Source organism: Pavona decussata, unplaced genomic scaffold, assembly GCF_977016875.1.
Source record: "Pavona decussata unplaced genomic scaffold, jaPavDecu1.1 SCAFFOLD_297, whole genome shotgun sequence".
Taxonomy (NCBI): domain Eukaryota; kingdom Metazoa; phylum Cnidaria; class Anthozoa; order Scleractinia; family Agariciidae; genus Pavona; species Pavona decussata.
This window is the reverse complement of record NW_028145694.1, coordinates 382659-405233: the sequence shown is the minus strand read 5'-3', so window position 1 is coordinate 405233 and position 22575 is coordinate 382659. Positions and strand designations below refer to the sequence as shown.

Below are 22575 nucleotides of genomic sequence, written 5' to 3'. Positions count from 1 at the left end.
GGAAACTAAGAATTTTACCTCGCTAAGAGAAGGTAAACTTTATTTAAATTGCCAGATCAAGGGAAAATGAAAGGTGTTTTTAAAGTAAGAATTTTAATTTTCACAGCTGCACATGATAATTTGCCCACTTACACAAATCGCTGATTTTGCAAAATTATTACGATAGCGATTAAAATTGTTTTTTTTTTTTTTTGTTAATACGGCTCCATCTAAACCGAATGCCCCTTCTTTTAGATAAACTGGCCTGGAAATCAACTTTCATAAAGTTTACCATGTATAAGCGGATAAAACTGCCAATTTCTTCGTTCTGTTGCCTTCAAATGTTCTCAGAATTCAAAATAATTTCAATGGCTTTTCTATGATTGACGTCCACCAAAACGCAACTTTATCGGAGTTTTTTGAAAGCGATAGGCCGCGTGTTATGGTAACCACTTTAACAGCTGGCATTTTGCTGTCGTTTGTGGTTAACTCTATTGATTCTGCGTTCTGAAATTTCGCTTCGAATTTCATGTTATGTCATCGTTTGTTCATCTGTATTTCAATTAAGATTATGCATAAGAAAAAGAAAGTTATCAGAATTCGATTAATCTATCACGGTGACGATCACTCTACGTACGTTTGCGACTGCTGAATCGAAAGCTCTACCATGGGCGTTCTTCTCGTTCAATTGCTACTAATTTTATACGCCCTGAAGTTAAGCACTGCAGACTGCCAAGGGAAATGTGAGCAGAGTAGTGGCAGCTTTGGCCAAACAGGAATAAAACATCGTGCCATACTGGGTCACAGCTTTAAGAACTTCACCGTGAAGAAAACGTTTGACTGTCATGTGAAATGCTTCGATGAGAGATGCAGGTGCCAAGCATATCAAATGTGGAACAATCGATGTGAGTTACTGGATGAAGACAGGAGTTCGGCTCCAGATGATTTCGCCAATAAATGGGGATACTCCTACTTTGATATGGATAATGAGTTTGTAAAACAGGTAAGGGATATGAATTCCATATTTAAGAATTAGATCATGGGCCGACCTTTCTTATGAATATAAAGTCAACGAGGTGTCTTCGAGTTGTAAATGTGCTGAAAGAAAAGCAAAATTCGTATTTAAATTGTAAAAGCTAAGTGGCACTGAGTTGTGGCAAACTAAACCATTTACGGTGTATCTTCAAAAAAAATAATGAAAAGAAATTTTACAACATTTCACAACATTCACGACACTCACGAATTAACAGAACGTAACGATAAACGTTTCCTAAACAGTTATTTTGTAGTATACATATGTCAATGTGCTTATGCAAATTTTTAACTAGCAAACTAGTGTACCAAAATCAATTCGGCTAAATGGTCCAGTGCTTAGTTCCTCAGTTGAAATGTAGGAGGTTTTCTCTTAAAATTAAACCGAAATATTGGAGGGTCACTTTTCAACTTTTGTTAACGATTCTTATAAAATTTAAATTCAGACTTCTGGTCATTTGAGTAGCAATATGACAGTTATAACGTGGCGCTAGGGCTTATACCGCATACGTCTTCAAAAACGTTTTTAAATGGATGGTGAATTGGAAAATGGAAGAAAATGTCTTACAAGTTACAGGTGAATTCGCCTCCATTTGAAAACAAATTTTCGTTGGAGAAAATTTTATCTAAGTTTCAGAGTAAACATTTCTCGTCAAAGTGGCAGCTCTGTAAACAGCTATTTTCCTAAACGTGAGTTGAATACATTTAAAATTCCATTTTAAAATAACACTCTGAAGGCAAGTTTATCAAAGCAATGCCCACCTATTCGGCCCGCACTAGGCGCAGTTGACGTAATGTTTTGCAAATAATTTTATTTGTGGCAATGGAAACTAGGCTTACTTTGTACGTTGTGTTGGCAGATTTTCGAGAAATTTTAGTGAAGTTCACGAAAACATTTAACAATTATTCCACAAGCGTGCGTTGGATATTTAAGAATTAGATTATGAGTTCGAAATTTCTATCGCGTGTTTGCCCTCATCAACTATCACGCGATAGAAATCTAATTGTTTTAGTAAAAATCTAATAGTCGTTCAAAACTTAAAAACAAGCTAAGACAGGTTCTAAACACCAATGAAATACCAGTTGAGCCTTCGCGCGACTGAACGTGATATCTTCACACCTGAAACGATCGCCGCTGCTATGGTTACATGATAAACCGCGCCTTTGCAATGATTTGGTATTTCGTTGGTGTTTATACAACAAACAGAACATTACATGGCCGCTTGGAGGTACAAAATTTCTCTTCTCGTGTTGAAAAATATTTTACTCGTTCGCAGCGCTCACTGGTGAGATATTTTTCAACAATTGAAGAAAAATTTCGTATCTCCGCGCGGTCATGTAATATCCTCTATAAATAAGTCACGCCAGGCACTACTTACTAAACTCACTGTCTATTTTTAAAATAAATAGATCCCAAGTTGCCGTGCGCCTGTTCAGTAATAGATCACAGGTGACGTCAAAATGTGAAAAGAACAACACGAGTTGGAGGCGAGTGTGTCACTGATGTTCTTACCGCAATTTGACGTCTTCGGTGATCTATTACGGAACAGCCCGACGGCAACTTGGAATCTATTTGTTTTATACAATTAACAGAAAGGAAACATGACAAACTTGCCTCGCAGCGCTTGACTGTTCGATTTGTGCCAGTTCAGGCATTTTCAAAGTCACCAACGCTGCTTTCTGTGTCGGCTTCTTCTTTTCTTCTTTATCGTACTTGTAAACAGCTGCTTCCTCTAACTTTTTTCCGAGGCCTTCGCTTACTCAAAGCAGAATAATCGAGTAAATATTTTCAAAACTGTGAGTCTTTTCGTTGCGATAACATCTGCTTTGGAGATTTGTTTCAGGCAATTTCTTTTTAGGCAATTTCAAATAGACAAGAACACTCTCGCCTTGGTTTCTTCTTTTTCTTGTTTGTAAATAGCTCCTACTGACCTTTTCTAGAGGCCTTCACTTGCTCAATTCGAAATAATCTCGCAAACATTTTCAAAACCGCGCGCCATGTTAAACAAAACAAAGAAAACAATTTTCCCGTGACGTCATCCGTGCTGTACTCTAATAGATCATAGGCAACGACCAATCAGAGCGCGCATAGTATTCATTGCATTTTATAAAACAGAATAGGTAGTGAGTAGCGTAGCCAATAAGAGAGCAGCATTAGTGATAGAACACTAGTAGATTTATGTTAAGAGATGATAGATCGGCGCCGAGTTGGCTATAATCCTATCATATCCATCAAGCGCGCTATTGGAATAATAGTTAAAAAAAAAAAAAAAAAAAAAAACAACAATTAAGAAATATTGCTTGATCTTGCTGAATTCACTTTGCAAGTACAACCAGAAGATAATTTAATGGCCACTACTTCTCGGGCATGGTATAATGGTTCATATACCATGACCGCTGAGCCAATCAAATGCCTGGAATTGCATTATACAATGATCCAGATTTTAATCATAAGTGTTATTTGGTCATTTTACTCTCGTTTTTTTGTTTCTTTTTTTTTTCTGTAAAATTAATTGTTTCGAGGAAACAAAAGCAAAAGGAAAACTGAACTTGAAATAGATTTGAAAAAATTCAAATGTCAAGCAACTCGAGCCCTAATAGCCGAGTGACATATCTGGGGTGTTCAGTAATGAAAGACTGAAGGCATTTTTGTTTGAGTATGTTGCTGGTACTTAACATATATGTCGTATCTAGAGTTAAAATCATCAACATGTGCAAAATGAGCATTATACAACCATTTGGGTACCTTTTTGGGTGAACCGAGCATCTCAGTGGACTGACAAATAAGCTAAAGCATGTCAATGGGGAACCAAAACCATAATCTATAAAAGCCTAATACAAATGCAATCTATCTCGAACTTTTTATCCATAAATACAAGAAATTCGTAAGCCTATTGACCTATGAAATAGTCGATAAAACATCACGTGCAATGGTTTTAAATCCCAATAAAACCTCGTCCTAATTAGTATGCGATGTTTAATGTTTTTCCCGTATGCTAATTTCCAACGTTCACAAAAGCATCATTGTTATGAACTCTCTTGACACACGCTTTTCCAGGAATATTTTTGAAGCCGTTCAATAAACTCGCAGCACGTGTTTTATTGGGTCTAAAACCACTCGGCTGCGCCTCGTGGTTTTAAATCCCAGTAAACCACTGCTGCTCGTATTTTAAAAATTACATAACTTTGCGACTTATTATTTGATTAATTTACCTACCATCATCCCTATGGCTACTTGTTGGTGTCTTAATTATGTCACAGAAACTGATTAAAATGTGTTCCGTCTTATCTTTAAGATTTCAGTGAACAACGCATGCTCAGATCAAACATGCAGTAACCAATGTTGTAACCAAAGTCCGTGCGCCCATGGAGGCACGTGCACTGAGCTATGCGACCACGCCAAACACAAGTTCAACTGCACTTGTACCGCGGAATACTATGGTAAGCTTTGTAAGAAACGTAGACCTACATCTTTTAAGGCTCAACTTGAAAAGGACAGAGGGAGCCAGCCTGGTCTGTATCTTTTGTTTGATTCAACGAGCAAGTCATTGTATGAAGTCTTTTGCGATTACACGTCTGAAAACGGATTCATTTGGAATCTGATCGAGTCTTTCAGCTTGGCTAACAACCACGAGTTTGCAAACAAGCCATTTTATAAAGACTACCCTGTCAATCAGAATTCCTTTACCTGGAATAAGTTTCGCTTATCGTGGTCAAGGATGAAATCCATAGCTAGCCACTCCACGCATGTGCGCGCCACATGTAACTTTAACACTGATGGACTTAATTACACTGATTACTTAAGAGCCAAACTGAGTGATTCTAACGTCATGAGTTTGAATTTCGACGGATGCAAATGGTATGAATACATCAACATCAGGGGCTATAATTGCCATAATTGCACGGCCCACTTTGCTCAAAGAAATAAATGGCACGCACACGTCGACTCCTATTACGGATCTCAGAAAGGTTGTCAGTTTAACAGTTCCCTCGAAGGCGCTGTGAAGATGAAGCATGGCGAAGATAACTTCGGATGGTACAATATAGTTAATCGTGTACATAGATGTTCAGCAAGCGCTAATTCTACAACTCAGTGGTGGATTGGAGAACAGTAAAAGTTAGCTGCACACAGCTGCACGTCAAACGAGGATTACACTGGAGGCAAGAAGTGGATATTTAGTTTTTATATATTAACAGACTAAGTGAGAAATTTACCAATGGCTAGAGGCAATAAACGTTAAATGCTACAATTTGTTGAACATGTTATGTACTTTCAATAGAGCCTGTTAAATAAAATGCAAAATGTGCACACGCCAAGGGAGAAGCAGGATTCTAAACACTATATTATCATCTCTCGCTCTAAGGAAATTCTTCCAAAATTCTTCCAATCGGCATGCACAGGTAAAGAGAATAGCTAGACAAAAGGTTGTAAAAGTAAATTAATTAGTATCTGACGACGGTTTATTTAACAACTCGAAAAAAAGAAGCGTAATGTTCAAGAAACTGCAGTACGGCTTTAACTGACAAATTTTGTCTTGCAACTACTTTTTGCGCAATATTGTAAAGATAGAAATACGCGTACTGTAATGAAGTTTCATGACTCAACTTATGGCGTTGAGCAAGAGAAAAAACAAACAGAAATTAAGATAAAGAAAGGGAAAAGAAGAATAGGAGTGAACAAGAAGTTAGCTTTAGAGACAAACTTTCTTGTGTTGGGGAACTGCTGAAGGATAGAAATGTGTAAGAACAACAAGGCAGACATCAGTGCAGACCAGGTAATGATGGAAACTGCCATAAGACTAACGGAGAAATTGCGCAATGAATTGGCTGAAGTCAGAAAAAAGAAGTGTGGAGTCGTAAACGTAAACTTCTTGACCAAAGTTTGCATGAGGGGGTGAGGCATTCTACCCCAAAAAGTCAAATAAGCCATTCAATTCGGCAAAGAGCAAGAAGATACATAACTAGTAATGGAAGAGTCGTGAAATTGACGAGATTTTTTTCCAGCAAAGCCTGGTGGTTAAGCAAAAACAACACCGAAATGCCATGTATTATTAAGCAAGGCTGTTTTCTTGTAATTGTTACTGTTGTATCATTTAGTTTTTTTGTGCTTACACTAAAGATCAATATGGTAAAATTATCCTACATTTAGGAAAAGAAGTGTCTTTTTGTCTTATAAAATACGACATGGAAACCACTTAATTGATACCCTGCTTCAAAAATTCATTTATAATTCATAAGCCCATTGACCTATCAAATGGTTGATAAAACATCACGTGCAGTGGCCTTAAAATCCGGTAAAACCTCGTCCTTATTAGTATGCAGTGTTCAATGTTTTTCTCGTATGCTATTTCCCAACGTTCACAAAAGCATCATTGTTATGAAGACTCTTGACACACGCTTTTCCAGGAAGGTCTTTGAAGCCGTTCAAGAAACTCGCAGCACGTGTTTTATTGGATTTAAATCCCGATGAAACACACCGCTACTCGTGTTTCAAACATTACTTAAATGTTTTGGTTGGGTGCTCCTGACAGTTCAGAACTTTCTTCACTTATTTACTTGTTTAACATGGCGCGTATAAAAATTAAATTATTTAACTTTACAGTGTTCAGTAATCATTTAGCAATTTTTAATTTTGTACGATTTTATGATTTTTTCTCGACCCAGTTTCCTACTCGACCTGGAAGCAGCAAGAGAAAAAAAGATAACTATGTTGTTATTAAATCAAAATATGACGGCAAGCGTTATCTCTCAACATTAGGAGTTCTAACATTTAACTAATTTTTTAAAAACGTTTAACGTTGATAAAAAATATGAAAAATGCTCTTCTGCTAGTTTTTTTATTTATTATTTTAATTTTTTTTTTCAAGTTTTAACATTGTCAGTTCAGCGATTTTTTTCCCATCTTTTGCTCTGCTGTCGGAAATTTCGCTTCGAATTTCATAAAGTCATAGTTTGTTCAACGGCAGGTGAAAATTGTATGTAAATAAGCTAGATTTAAAATGCCTTGGCTCAAGCAAACATATATCTTCTGTAATTGATTTAAGATTATGGATCATGCGGCAAGGAAAATATCAGAATTAATTCGACCTATCAAAGTAACGATCATTCTATGTCCCTTTAAGACTGATAAATCGCAAGCTATACCATGGAAGTCATGAAAGGTGTAATTCACGTTTTATTGCTACTCATTCTGCACGCCCTGAAGTTAAGCACTGCAGACTGTCAAGGGAAATGTGAGCAGAGTAGTGGTAGCTTTGGCCAAACAGGAATGAAACATTGTGCCATACTGGGTTACAGCTTTAAGAACTTCACCGTGAAGAAAACGTTTGATTGTCATGTGAAATGCTTCGATGAGAAATGCAGATGCAAAGCATACCAAATGTGGAACAATCGCTGTGAGTTACTGGATGAAGACAGGAGTTCGGCTCCAGATGACTTCGTCAATGAACATGGATACACCTACTTTGATATGGATAATGAGTTGGTGAACCAGGTAAGGGATATGAGTTCCATACTTACCAATTAAATCATAGGCCGACTTTTCTGTAAACGAAAATTCAACGAGGTGTTCTGGAGTTGTAAATTTGCTGAAAGAAAAGCAAAATTCTCATTTAAACTGTGAAAGTGAACCTACAAGCAGGGTGTATCTCCAAACAAAAAATGGAGATTTTACTTTTACAGGGCACAAAATACAACATTTGCAACATCCACGGATTAACAGAACGTAATGGGAAATGTTTCCTTATTAATCAGTAATTAGAAGAAGGCATACGTTAGTATGCTTATACAAAACTTTAACTTGGCCAAACTGCACCAACATTTCGACGAAAAAAAACCAGGACCTAGTTCCTCAGTTGAAATGTGCGATGTTTCTCTTTAACTAATTAAACCGAAATATTGGAGGGTCATTTTCCAGCTTTTCTTAACGATTCTGATGAATTTAAATTGAGACTTGTGGTCATTTGAGTAGCGATGTGAGAATAGTATATAGCGCTGGCGCTTACACCACATACATCTTCAAAAGCGCCATTAAATGGATAGTAAATTGGAAAACGGAAGAAATTGTCTTACAAGTTATAGGTAACGTTGCCTCCGTTTGAAAACAAGTTTTCGTTAAAAAAGATTTTATTGAAATTTCAGAGCAAATATTTCCCCGAATAAAAATGTGTTTGGCAGGTCGGTAAACAACTTGTTTCCTGAATATAAGGTTGAATAAATTTGTTTTAAAATTTCATTTAAAGCGATACTCCGAAGGAACATTTATGAAAACAAAGCCGACATTATTATCACTTGTCAATAGCCGGCTTAACACAGACTTCGCGCACTTGAAGTTGCGAGGACGTCACTCAAGCAAATGAAAAATTACAACAAAACTAAGACTAAAAGTTTTGCTAATGATTTTATGTATAGCAATGACAACTAGGATTTTTTGAATTTGTGGCGTCACGGCAAACATAAATATATGATACCGACCGAGGGCACAGATTTTCTCAAAACGGACTGGGTTTTTAGTTTTTGATCGTCGCGCTGTCACTCTTTACTTAAATTTTGCTTATCCAGAAAGCCGTACGTATAAACCTCAGAGAAAAAGACTAGACTAACGAAAAAACAGACTTTAAACATCTCCTGGAGTAACAAATGAAAAAATAAAAACAACCTGTGATATTTTATAGAAAGCAGTACAGAAATAAACTAAACAACTTGAAAAATTCGCACAATCAAGCAAATAAATGTTCTGCGTAAGCTTTGTTTTGATGAAAATGAACCACATTTCAGATTTTTACATTCGCTTTTAACGAAAGTTATTAAAAAAGACTTTCAGTGCAAAATACTCACACATCTTACTCTTTTCCTTTATATCTTATTATTTTAAGCATTTGTGTTTGTTCTCTGTCATAATTGTCACAAATCAATGCTAAAATTAGAGAAATGTGTGCAATATGAATTTGTCAGCGTTTATAGCAACCATACACTGAGTTGCGAGGCGTTTGTTTGACTATTTAAGCAAAGAATCATTTTTGTGACGAGATTAGAAAATAAAACTCCAAGGTAAATAATGAACATGGATCGTAAAACTGAATTTAAAAGACTTGTCTGGGGTTAGCATTATTATTAAGCTTAAGTCAAATGACGAACCAACACTGCAAGAAAAACTACAAAACAGCAAACTAACCACGTTTTGTCAAAAAAATAAAATGAATGCTCGCCTCTTTGGAGAATAACCAATCCTTTTATTCCATTACTGAGTTTTTCGTTCCTTTTACAACATTTAGTGAGCGAAAAGTTTCCTTTAAAGAGAAAAAGATTTCAACGGTTCGTCGCGCCGGATCGGAGTAAAAATGACCACTTTAAGATTTCCCGCGTGTTGTTATCGTGACCGTGGTCAGAGATTGGAAAAATTTGCCACTCGCGGAACCACAAAGATTTTACGACTTTCAGGATACCTTCCGCTCGCAAAAGAAAAAAAAAAACATGAGAAAAGCAACTTACTATCTCCGCTTCCACAAGGTGCACCGAACCCACTGAAACGGCAAAATGCTGTCTTTACGGATAGCATTCGTCATCAGTCGCTGTCTTTTACGTTGAACTTTGCTTATTCAGCACCTTCGTTTTTGTTTTCTTTCTCTCTCCCTTTCTCTTATTTCTACGCTTGTCGACATATCCAACGGGTACATGATTTTATAGCTTTCTTCAAAACTTTCCCTTTGTTTTTTTTTTTTTTTTTCAAAAAGACAGGTGGCCACGCAACTTCCCGCCGGAAAACACGTGGGTTGCGGCACAGGGTAAACTTGAGTGTGGCATTCCACAATTGCTTACATAGGGGAGCGGACGTACGCACCCATGTACGGACGGATGGAACTGACCTCATAACCAAAAAATTTTTTGCATTCATGGGTATGCCAATTTCTCTTAGCTATGGGGCTCTGCACGCGCACCTTCGGTGCGTGGACCTCCGCTATAATAAGAATTCTACCGTGGGCTGACAAATAAGCTGGAGCATGTCTATGGGGAACCAACAGCATAGTGTGGGAAAGCCTAATAAAAAAGGCAAGCTGTTTCGAACTTTTTATCGATAAAGAAAGAACAAAACGCTCATACTTTTCCTGTTAATATAATTCCGCGATTCATAGTTTGGTTGACTTAGTCCATAATTATTCCAATCACTACTTGTTGCTACCTTAATTATCCCACAGAAACTTATTAAAATGTGTTCCGTCTTATACTTTAGATTTCAGTGAACAACGCATGCTCAGATCAAACATGCGTTAACCAATGCTGTAGCCAGAGTCCGTGCGCCCATGGAGGCACGTGCACTTAGTTATGCGACCACGCCAAACACAAGTTCAACTGCACTTGTACCACGGAATACTATGGTAAGCTTTGTAAGAAACGTAGACCTACATCTTGTAAGGATCAACTTGAAAACACGTCTGAAAACGGATTCATTTGGACTCTGATCGAGTCTTTCAGCTTGGCTAACAACCGCGAGTTTGCAAACAAGCCATTTTATAAAGACTACCCTGTCAATCAGAATTCCTTTAGCTGGAATAAGTTTCGCTTATCGCAGTCACGGATAAACTTCATTGCTAGCCACTCCACGCATGTGCGCGCCACATGTAACTTTAACACTGATGGACTTAATTAGACTGATTACTTAAGAGCCAAACTGAGTGATATCGACGTCATGAGTTTGAATTTCGACGGATGCAAAAGGTATGAATACATGAATATCAGGGGCTATTGTTGTCATAATTGCACTGCCCACTTTGTTCAAAGAGATTATTGGCACGCACACGTTGACTCCTATAGTGGATCTCAGAGAAGTTGTCAGTTTAAGAGTCCTCTCGAAGGCGCTGTGAAGATGAAGAGTGGCGAAGATAACTTCGGATGGTACGAAACAGATAATCGTGTACATAGATGCTCAGCAAGCGCTAATTCTACAACGCAGTGGTGGATGGGAGAACAGTAAAAGTGAGCTGCACACAGCTGCACGTCAAATGAGGAAGACACTGAAGGCACGAAGTGACGTGAAGTGGATATTCAGTTTATGTATATTAATAGACGAAGTGAGAGTAATACGACTGGTTAGAATCAATATGTGGTGGTGATTTTTTGACCGTCTCAAATAGTTCAGATAGAGCCTGTTAAATAGAATGTAGAATGTGCACATACCAAGGAAGAACCAGGTATCTGAACGCTTGTTTTATATTATCATTTTTCCGTCTTAGGAAAATCTTCCAATAAGCATGCGCAGCTCAACAGAATAATAATGACCGTCAGTTAATAACAACCGTTTATTACTCACCATTGAGTTAAAAACTGAATTACAAGGATAAAATACAAGCTTTGAAAATTAACACTACTATAATAATACTCAAACAGAACAAAGATCCTCGCAGTTACTACGTAACTGCGTAGTAACTGCGAGGATCTTTCTTCTGTTTGACCTTTCATCCGCAATTCAAAATGTATGTTTCATATATTTACATTTATTTATTCATCCTTCAAGGGTATATTACGAACTCATAATATGACGAGCTCCCAGTTGGCTTGATAGCTCAGTTGGTAGAACACTGCACCGGCATCGCAGAGGTCATGGGTTCGAATCCCGTTCAAATAAGCCTGAATTTTTTTCAGGCTTTCTTTTCGCAACTGCTTTAGTTGCGTAGTAACTGCGAGGATCTTTCTTCTGTTTGATCTTTCATCCGCAGTTCAAAATGTATTTTTCATATATTTACATGTATATAATAATACTATAATTATATATAACGCTATGATATGAAATAAGTCCATTTACCAACTGCCCTTGATAAAAGGTAATAAATGAGCTGGAACGCTTTGTGCGGCACATGTTCCTGTTGTTACATTCTTTGGTATTACAGACCGTCTGTGACCTAAAGTTGTGGCCGTGGGTCTGACTCTGCTGTTGGGTAGTAGCTAGCTAGCTAGACAAAAGGTTGTAGAAAAAAGGTTGTAAAAGTAAATGACGACGGTTTCTTTTACCAACTCCAACACTTAAAAAACGAAATATTCAAGAAATTGCAAATATTTTAACTCAGCTTATTTTGTTTATCAAAGAAAGCTCGGGGAAGAAGGAGAATGGGAAGGGAAGGCAAAAGAAGAAGAGAAAGCAGAAGGTGCAAAGAAAAAAAAAAGCAGGATAGACGCTCTGAAGGAAAAAGAGTTCTTTTTTCTGGCAAAAATAACAAGAAGTTAGAATCAGAAACAAACTTTCTTGTGTTGGGGAACTGCTGAAGGAAGCCACCAATAAAAGCGGAGAAAGCAGTGCAGACCAGCTAATGATAGAGACTACCATAAGACTAAGCGAAAAAATTAACAATGAAATGGCTGAGGTCTGAGAAAAGTAAACAAGTGTGGAGAGTCGTAAACACGAGCTTCCTGACCAAAGTTTGCATGAGAGGGAAGGGCACTTTCCCCAAAAATGACAAATAAAAATTGTTAGATTGAATAAACTTTTTCCAGCCAATCTTATTAAAAGTAAACTGATGGCTAACCAAGGCTGTACACTAGCGATTGTTTGTATCTAGCTTTTGTGGTTGCAATTCTTCTGACTTTAGGATGGGAGTTTTAGTATTTTTACCATTTTCTGCTTTACCCAATTTGTAGATTATCCGTAATTTAGCCTAGGGGCTACCAGGAGTGTTAAAATAAATTACTATCTCTTTTCTCAATTTAACATTAGTTTAGATATAATATTTAGAACAGTCAGCTGGCACAATGGGATGCTAAAACTGTCTATTTGTGGAAAACTTTGACGAGGAGTGGAAAGGAATGTAACTTTTTTGTGTCCTATAATTTCAGAATTTTCTTTAAAATTTTCCTTTATTTTGGAAAAGAATTGTCCTACACTACTATAAAATATGACTCTAAAACCACTTGACACCCGGCTTAAATATTCTGGTTAGGTGCTGCTGGCAGTTCAGGACTCTCCTCACGAATTTATTTGTTTAACATTTGTGGTAGGGTGAAAAATAGCGTGGCATTTATAAAAATAAAATCCTTCACTGTGATCATGAATTTGTTGGTCGACCCAGTTTCCTGCTCGACCTGGAAACAGACAAAAATTAAATAGACAGCTAAGTAATGTTATCTAATTAAAGTATGACGGCAAACCTTTTTTTTCTTCAATATGTACAGTGCTAATTCAAATAATTGTTCAAAGACGCTTTATAGTTAATAAAGATATATCGATTTGAAAAATGCTTTTGCTACTGAACATTTATTGTTACGTTTAATGGTTTTTTCAAAGCTTTCAAAGTGTTTTTTTTTTCAGTGATTTTTTGCCATCTTTTGCGGTCGATTCTCCTTTTCCAAAATTTCGCTTCGAATTTCATGAACTCCGTGGTTTGTTTAACGGCAGGTAAAATTTATGTTAATAAGATTTTAAAAGCCTTTCCCCAAGAAAACATATATTTTCTGTATTGTAATTAATGTTATGCATCATACAATGAAAAATTTCAGAATATACTTACTTACTACGGTAACGATCATTCTATGTATCTTAACGACTGATGAATCTAAAGCTATACCATGAAATTGTCAAAGGGCGTTCTTCTAGTTCTATTGCTAGTCATTTTGCACGCTCTGAAGTTAGGCACTGCAGACTGTCAAGGGAAATGTGAGCAGAGTAGCGGTAGCTTTGGCCAAACAGGAAAGAAACATCGTGCCATACTGGGTCACAGCTTTAAGAACTTCACCGTCAAGAAAACGTTTGACTGTCATGTGAAATGCTTCGATGAGAGATGCAGGTGCCAAGCATATCAAATGTGGAACAATCGCTGTGAGTTACTGGATGAAGATAGGAGTTCGGCTCCAGATGACTTCATCAGTGAAAATGGATACACTTATTTTGATATGGATAATGAGTTGGTGAACCGGGTAAGGGATAGATAGATCAACGGATGTTTTGTACAGTTGTAAGTACTTGAGAGCTTAAGCACACGACGACGGTAACGGCAACGACAACGCAGTCGGTTGAATAAGCAAAAACAATCGCTCTGCACATACGTTTTACATTTTGGTACATTTCTTTGCCGTCCTCTGCAAAACAAGAGCGTGAAATGACCATATTTAGGGTTTTGTGAAGAACGTGAACGCACGACGGTGAATTTTTCATTTTCTTTCTTAACTTGTACGCCACTCCTTCCAATTTGATTCCTGGATAGTTCGGCATTTTTGTAAAAGTGTTGAGCGAGTTGAAATAATCGCGAAGAAGCACAAATGAAATAAACGTTTTCGTTGCCGTTGCCGTCGTTGTTGCTTACGCTCCCTAACATGGCTGATAGAAAACGAAATTATTATTCAAACTGTACGCATGTGTAAGAGAACAAGCAAGCGGTGGTTGTGAGAAATAAAAAGATTTAGGCTGTATCTTCCAAAAAAAAAAAAATTAATGAAAAGAGATTTTACTATTTCAGGGCATAGAGACGAGAAATTCAAGAATCAACTAGAACTGAACGAGAAATATTTCATAATCAGTAATTAGCAGTGTGCACTTTTAGTGTGCTAATGCAAAATTTATCTAGCCAAACTTCACAAAAAGTTCGTCTTAAAAGCCCAGGGCTTAAATCCTAAGTTGAATAATGGGAGGTTTCATTTTATTATACATAAATATTGGAGGGGCATTAATTTCCCAGCTTTTGTCACTCATTCTGATTAATTTAAGTGAAAACGTATGCCCATTTCAGTAGCAGTATCACATGGTTAATTATTCAGCACTAGAGTTTGCAAAGATGTTCAAAAGAGCTGTCAAACGGAAGAGAAATTAAAAAGAGAAAAACAATCGTAAAAGACGGCTGCAATATTGCTTTAACTTTACCATCACTTGACAACAGTGGTTCGTTAATAAAAATATTAATAAAGTTTCAGAGTAAACTTCTCCCACTAACATGTCTTTTGCGCTCCATAAACAGGCTAGTTGTCTCGTGAACATTGAGTTGAAAACAAAATTTGTTAATTCCATCTGGTGCGAATACTCACACCTGCAACCTACGCAAAGTTGAAGTTGGAAGGACGCCACTCAAACAAATATAAGAGAACCCAAGAACTAAATCTTGGGGTTGTGCAAATTATGTTTTTTTTTTTAACTTGGCTTTTTAACATTATGCTAGCAGTTAGTGAAGCCAAATATTGAGCATCATTCGAGCATTTTAGTGGTGTTTTTGTTCTGGAACATTAATTGTTTTAGAGAAAACAAGAGCAAAATGAAAACTAAACTTCAAATCGAGCTGAAGTAATCGAACCGCCAAGCACTCCAGCCTTAACAGCCGAGTGACGGATACCAGATGTCAGTTGCGTTAGGTTTGACAAGTCGAATTAAAGACGGCCATGTTTGCTTGTGTATGTTGTTCTTAATTCACTTCTTTGTCGTTTCTAGAGTAAACACCCTAATTAAAAAGGCAAAACTTATAAAATATATTATCCGAGCATTTTAGTGACTTTTGGGTTAACCGAGCATTTGACCGGAAAACAAGAAGTTGTAACATGTCAGTGGGGAACCAAAACCATAATGTACAAAAGCCTAACAAAAACACTATCTGTTTAAAACTTTTTATCATCTTATCCTATAGATTTCAGTGTACAACGCATGCTCAGATCAAACATGCCGTAACCAATGCTGTAGCCAGAGTCCGTGCGCCAATGGAGGCACGTGCACTGAGCTATGCGACCACGCCAAACACAAGTTCAACTGCACTTGTACCGCGGAATACTATGGTAAGCTTTGTAAGAAACGTAGACCTACATCTTGTAAGGATCAACTTGAAAAAGACAGAGGGAGCCAGTCTGGTCTGTATCTTTTGTTTGATCCAGCAAGCAAGTCGTTGCATGAAGTCTTTTGCGATTGCACGTCTGAAAACGGATTTATTTGGACTCTGATCGAGTCTTTCAGCTTGGCTAACAACAACGAGTTTGCAAACAAGCCATTTTACAAAGACTACTCTGTCAATCAGAATTCCTTTACCTGGAATAAGTTTCGCTTATCGTGGTCACGGATGAACTCCATAGCTAACCACTCCACGCATGTGCGCGCCACATGTAACTTTAACACTGATGGACTTAATTACACTGATTACTTCAGAGCCAAACTGAGTGATATCGACGTCATGAGTTTGAATTTCGACGGATGCAAAAAGTATGAATACATCAATATCAGGGGCTATAATTAACATAATTGCACGGCCCACTTTGTTCAAAGAGATTATTGGCACGCACACGTTGACTCCTATCACGGATCTCAGAAAGGTTGTCAGTTTAGCAGTCCCTTCGCTGGCGCTGTCAAGATGAAAGGTGGCGAGGATAACTTTGGATGGTACGAATCAATTAATCACGTACATAGATGTTCAGCAAGCGCTAATTCTACAACGCAGTGGTGGATTGGAGAACAGCAAAAAGTTAGCTGCACCCAGCTGCGCGGCAAATGAGGATTACACTGTAGGCAAGAAGTAATGTGAAGTGGATATTCAGTTTATGTATATTAATCGACGAAGTGAGAGTAATACGACTGGTTAGAAGCAATATGTGGTGGTCATTTTTTTGACCATTTTAAATATTTCAGATAGAGCCTATTAAATAGAATGTAGAATGTGCACATACCACGGAAGAACCAGGTATCTGAACTCCTGTTTTATGTTATCATCTCTTGGTTTTAGGAAATTATTCCAATAAGCATGCGTAGCTGAACAGAATAATAATGACCGTTTATTAAACACCAATTTGCAGTTAAAAACTTAAAGGGGGGGGGGGGGTTCACATTTCAGCGCATCAGCATGAATTTAAATGCGTTTTTCTTTTTCTTATCAACTTAATGTCCTTAAAAGTCTTACTTACATGTACTTCAGTAATCAAATGTTATAATTAGTCCAAGCAAAATGAATGATGACCAAAATTCACAGAAAATGCTAGTGGATTGTACTCATATTGTCAATATTGAAATTAGTGTTGACCCGTGACCCGTAGGATGCTCTGAAGCCAAACATAAACGTTTCTCTTCTAGCAAAAGAGACCTCTTTATGTGAGCAAGACGTTAGCATAAGAGGCAAACTTTCTTGTATTGGGGAACTGCTGAAGCATGGAAATGAAAAGCTTAAGGATTCCACCAATAAGAAGAACAACGCAGACATCATTGCAGACTAGCTAGTGATAGAAATTAGCACAAGACTAAGTGAGAAACTTAACAATGAATTGGCTGAACCGTCAGAAAAAAGCGAAGAAATGCGGAGAGTCGTAAACGTAAGCTTCTTGACCAAAGTTTGCATGAGAGGGCATGGGCATTTCCCCCCAAAAAACAAGTAATGGAAAAGTTGTCAGATTGAAGAAACTTTTTCCAACCAAGCTAATTAAAACATTATCTATTGCTACTCATTTTGCACGCTCTAAAGTTAGGCACTGCAGATTGTCAAGGGAAATGTGAGCAGAGTCGTGGTAGTTTTGGCCAAACAGGAATTAAACATTGTGCCATATTGGGTTACAGCTTTAAGAACTTCGCTGTGAAGAAAACGTTTGATTGTCATGTGAAATGCCTCGATGAGAGATGCAGGTGCCAAGCATATCAAATGTAGAAAAATCGCTGTGTGTTACTGGATGAAGACAGGAGTTCGGCTCCAGATGACTTCATTAATGAAGATGGATATACTTTATGTTTTGATACGTATACAGAGCTTGTATGTTGTTCTTAATTCACTTCTTTGTCGTTTCTAGAGTAAACATCCTAATTAGAATATAATATAATTATATTCAATGCTATAATATGAAATAAATCCATTTACCCACTGTGCCCTTGATGAAAGTTAATAAATGAGGTGGAACTCTTTGTGCAGCGCATATTCCTGTTAGTTACATGCGCTGGTATTACAGACCGTCTGGTAGTAGCTAGCTAGCTAGCTAGACAAAAAGTTGTAGATAAAAGGTTGAAAAAGTAATGACGACGGTTTGTTTTACCAACTCCAACACTTAAAAAACGAAATATTCAAGAAATTGCAAATATTTTAAACTGACAAAATATAGTTTTTAGTTTGAAGACTCAGCTAATATTTTTTTTTATCAAAGAAAGCTCGGGGAAGAAGCAGAATGGGAAAGAAAGGCAAATTAAAGAAGAGGAGAAAGCAGAAGTTGCAAAACGAAAGCAGGGAATGTATGCTCTGAAGGGAAAAATACTTCTCTTCTGCCAAAAGAAACCTGTTTAAGAAGGCAAGAAGTTAGAATCAGAAACAAACTCTCTTGTGTTGGGAACTGCTGAACGACAAGGCAGATATCAGTGCAGAACTAATGATAGAAACTACCTCAAGATTAAGCGAGAAACGTACCAATGAATTGGCTAAAGTCAGAGAAAAGAAAAGAAGTGTGGAGAGTCGTAAACTAAAACATGAGCTTCTTGACAAAAGTTTGCACGAGAGGGAAGGGCAATTACCCCCAAAAATAATAAGCAAAGGAAAAATTGTTAGATTGTAGAGACTTTTTCCGGCCAATGTTATTAAAAGTAAAGTGATGGCTAACAAAAAACAACACAGAAATTCCATGTATTTTTTTTTTTTTTGCAACGCTGTACACTAGCGATTGTTTGTATCTATCTTTTGTGGTTGCAATGTTTCTGAGTATAGAATGTGAGGTTTTAGTCTTTTTACCATTTTCTGCGTTGCCCAATTTGTAAATTATCCGTAATTCAGCCTGGGGACTGCCAAAAGTGTTTAAATAAATTACTTTCTCTAATCTTAATTTCACATTAGTTTAGATATAATATTTAGAACAGTCACCTGGCACCATGAGATGCCAAAGCTGTCTATTTGTGACGAGGAGTGGAAAGGAATGTAACTTTTTTGTGTCCTATATTTTCAGAATTTTCCTTAAAATTGTCCTTTATTTTGGAAAAGAAATGTCCTACACCTATAAAATATGAGTGGAGGCGCGGTGGTGTAGTGGTTAGCGCGTCGGACTTTCAATCGGACGGTCGGAGGATCTGAGGGTCGTTGGTTGGTCTCTTCATTGCTGTGTTGTTTCCTTAGACAAAACACTTTGCTCCACATTGTCTCTCTTCGCCCAGGTGTATAAATGGGTTTCGGCGACATACTGCTAGGGATAACCCTGCGATGGACTAGCATCCCATTTAGGGGGAAGTAGCAATACTCCTAGATGCTTCATGCCACAGAAATCGGGCTAAGCTCCGGCCGTGTGGGCCACTTTCGCTCTTGTGCGACTTTACCTTTACCTTACTATAAAATATGACTATAAAACCACTTGACACCCTGAGTAAATATTCTGGTTGGGTGTTGCTGGCAGTTCTCCACTTATTTATTTGTTTAGCGTTTGTGGTAGGGTGAAAAATAACGTGGCACTTATAAAAATAAAATCCTTCACAGTGATCATGAATTTTTTGCTAAACTCAGTTTCCTACTCGGCCTGGAAACAGAAAAAAGAAATTAAATAAACAGCTAAGTTGTTATCTAATTAAAATATGACGGCAAACCTTTTTTTTTTTATCAGTATTTAGAGTGCTAATTCAAATAATTTTTCAAAGACGCTTTATAGTTAATAAAGATTTTTCCAAGCTTTAAAAGTGGTTTTTCAGTTTGTTGGTCATCTTTTGCGATCGGATCTCATCTTCCGACATTTCGCTTCGAAATTCATGCACCCATAGTTTGTTCAACGGCAGGTAAAGGTTATGTTAATAAGACTTTAAAGGCCTTGCCTCCAAGAAACATAAATCTTCTGTATTGTAATTAATATTTTGCATCATACAAGGAAAATGTCAAAATTAATTTTGACTTATCACGGTAACGATCATTTTATGTGCCTTAACGACTGATGAATCCAAAGCTATACCATGGATTTATCAAAGGGTGTTCTTCTCGTTCTATTGCTACTCATTTTGCACACTCTGAAGTTAGGCACTGCAGATTGTCAGGGGAAATGTGAGCAGAGTAGCGGTACTTTTGGCCAAACAGGAATAAAACATCGTGCCATACTGGGTCACAGCTTTAAGAACTCCACCGTCAAGAAAACGTTTGACTGTTATGTGAGATGCTTTGATGAGAGATGCAGGTGCCAAGCATATCAAATGTGGAACAATCGCTGTAAGCTACTAGATGAAGACAGGAGTTCAGCTCCAGATGACTTCATCAGTGAAGATGGATACACTTATTTTGATATGGATAATGAGTTTGTGAACCGGGTGAGGGATAGTTAGATCATGGCGCCGACGTTTCTATGAATGAAAAGTCAACGGATGTGTTGTCCAGTTGTAAGTACTGGAGCGTAAGCAACGACGACGACAACGGCAACGACAACATATGGCTATTAGAAAACGAGATTCTTATTCAAATTGTACGCATGTGCAAGTGAACAAACAAGCAGTTGTTGCAGATTTTGAGTATACATTTTCAAAATATAAAGTAATGAAAAGAGATTTTACTATTACAGGGCATAGAGACGAGAAATTCAAGAATTAACTAGAACGGAACAGCAATTATTTCATAATCAGTAATTACTACGAAGTATACACTATTTGTGTGCTTATGCAAAGTTTTAACTAGCTAAACTATACAAAAAGTTCGTCTAAAAAGCCCAGGGCTTAAATCCTCAGGGTCATTAATTTCCACGCTTTTGTTACCGATTCTGATGAATCTAAGTCAAAACTTCTGCCCATTTCAAAAGCAATATCACAATAGTTAATTATAAAGCAATAGCGCTCGCAAAGATGTTAAAAAGTGCTTTCAAATGAAAGATAGATTTAAGAAAAACGGCGGAAGAAAAGTCATAGGTACAAAAAAAAAAAAAAAAAAACAGAAAAGAAACAAAGAAGCAATCGTAAAAGACGGCTGCAATATCGCCTTAACTTCGCCATCACTTGACAACAGTGTTTCGTTAGTAAATATATTATTAAAGTTTTAGAGTAAACTTCTCCCACTAACCATGCCTTTGGCGCTCCATAGACGGGCTAGTTGTCTCGTGAACATTGAGTTGAATAACAAAATTCGCTAATTTCATCTGGTGTGAATACTCAAACCAGCAACCTACGCATATTTGAAGTTGGAACGACGTCAAAAAAACAAATGAAAGACAACCCTTAGCTTAAGGTCCGCTTTTTTTTTAACTTGGCTTTTTTACATTATGCTAGCAATTAGTGAAGCCAAATATTAAGCATCATTCAAGCATTTTAGTGGTGTTTTAATTTTGTTCTTGAAAATTAATAATTTTAGCAAAAAAAAAAAAGCAAAATGAAAAGTAAAATTGAAATCGATTGGAAATAATTGAAACACCAAGCACTAGAGACTTAACAGCCGAGTGACAGATGCCAGATGTCTGTGTCAGTTGCGTTAGGTTTGAAGACTCAAATTTAAGACGGCCATGTTTATTTGTGTATGTTGTTCTTGAGTCACTTCTTTGTCGTTTCTAGTGTATATACCCTAATTGGAACGGCGAAATTTATAAAATATACTATTCATACAAAAGCCTAACAAAAATACTATCTGTTAAGAACTTTTTGTTTATAAAAAAAGAACAAAACGCTCATGCTTTTCCTGTTAATAAAATTTTCGATTCCTACTTTGATTGATTTACTTGACCATTATTCCAATAGCTACTTGTTGCTACCTTAATTATCCCACAGAAACTTATTAAAATGTGTTCCGTCTTATGTTTAAGATATCAGTGAACAACGCATGCTCAGATCAAACATGTAGTAACAAATGCTGTAACCAGAGTCCGTGTGCCCATGGAGGCACGTGCACTGAGTTATGCAACCACGCCAAACACAAGTTTAACTGCACTTGTACCGCGGAATACTATGGTAAGCTTTGTAAGAAACGTAGACCTACATCTTGTAAGGATCAACTTGAAAAGTACAGAGGGAGCCAGTCTGGTCTGCATCTTTTGTTTGATTCAACTAGCAAGTCATTGTATGAAGTCTTTTGCGATTACACGTCTGAAAACGGATTCATTTGGACTCTGATCGAGTCTTTCAGCTTGGCTGGCTAACAACAACGAGTTTTCAAACAAGCCATTTTATAAAGACTACCCTTTCAATCAGAATTCCTTTACCTGGAATAAGTTTCGCTTATCGCAGTTCTGGATGAACTTCATTGCTAGCCACTCCACGCATGTGCGCGCCACATGTAACTTTAACACTGATGGACTTAATTACACTGATTACTTAAGAGCCAAACTGAGTGATATCGACGTCATGAGTTTGGATTTCAACGGATGCAAAAGGTACGAATACATCAATATCAGAGGCTATAATTGCCATAATTACACGGCCCACTTTTCTCAAAAAGATAATTGGCACGCACACGTTGACTCCTATTACGGATCTCAGATAGGTTGTCAGTTTAACAGTCCCCACGCAGGCTCTGTGAAGTTACCACGGGGCGAAGATAACTTTGGGTGGTACGAAACAGTTAATCATGTACATAGATGTTCAGCATGCGCTGATTCCACAACGCAGTGGTGGATTGGAGAAGAATAAAGAAGAGGATTCTTAGTTTCTGTCTGTTAACAGGCTAAGTGAGAAACATACCACTGGTTAGAGGCAATGAGCGCAAAATGCTA

At 37.3% G+C, this 22575-nt stretch overlaps 1 protein-coding gene and 2 pseudogenes across 1 annotated transcript; all 3 read left to right on the top strand.

The window, feature by feature from the left end:
• Positions 1-646: 646 nt before the first annotated feature.
• Positions 647-6117, top strand: LOC146454937 (uncharacterized). The gene is made up of 2 exons (XM_085094919.1): positions 647-982; positions 4308-6117. Exons 1-2 carry the CDS (start codon positions 647-649, stop codon positions 5124-5126), a joined length of 1155 nt encoding a protein of 384 aa, XP_084951045.1. The 3' UTR covers positions 5127-6117.
• A 7470-nt stretch (positions 6118-13587) lies between these two features.
• Positions 13588-16454, top strand: LOC146454936 (uncharacterized; annotated as a pseudogene).
• Positions 16455-19873: 3419 nt separating this feature from the next.
• On the top strand, positions 19874-22492 carry LOC146454935 (uncharacterized; annotated as a pseudogene).
• The last annotated feature ends 83 nt before the right edge of the window (positions 22493-22575 follow it).

What these genes read in the sequence shown, in the direction of transcription:
- LOC146454937 (XM_085094919.1), top strand. Translation starts at nt 647, where the DNA reads ATGGGCGTTCTTCTCGTTCAATTGCTACTAATTTTATACGCCCTGAAG. An exon ending in ATAATGAGTTTGTAAAACAG is followed by an intron (nt 983 to 4,307) that starts GTAAGGGATATG and finishes CTTATCTTTAAG; the next exon opens with ATTTCAGTGAACAACGCATG.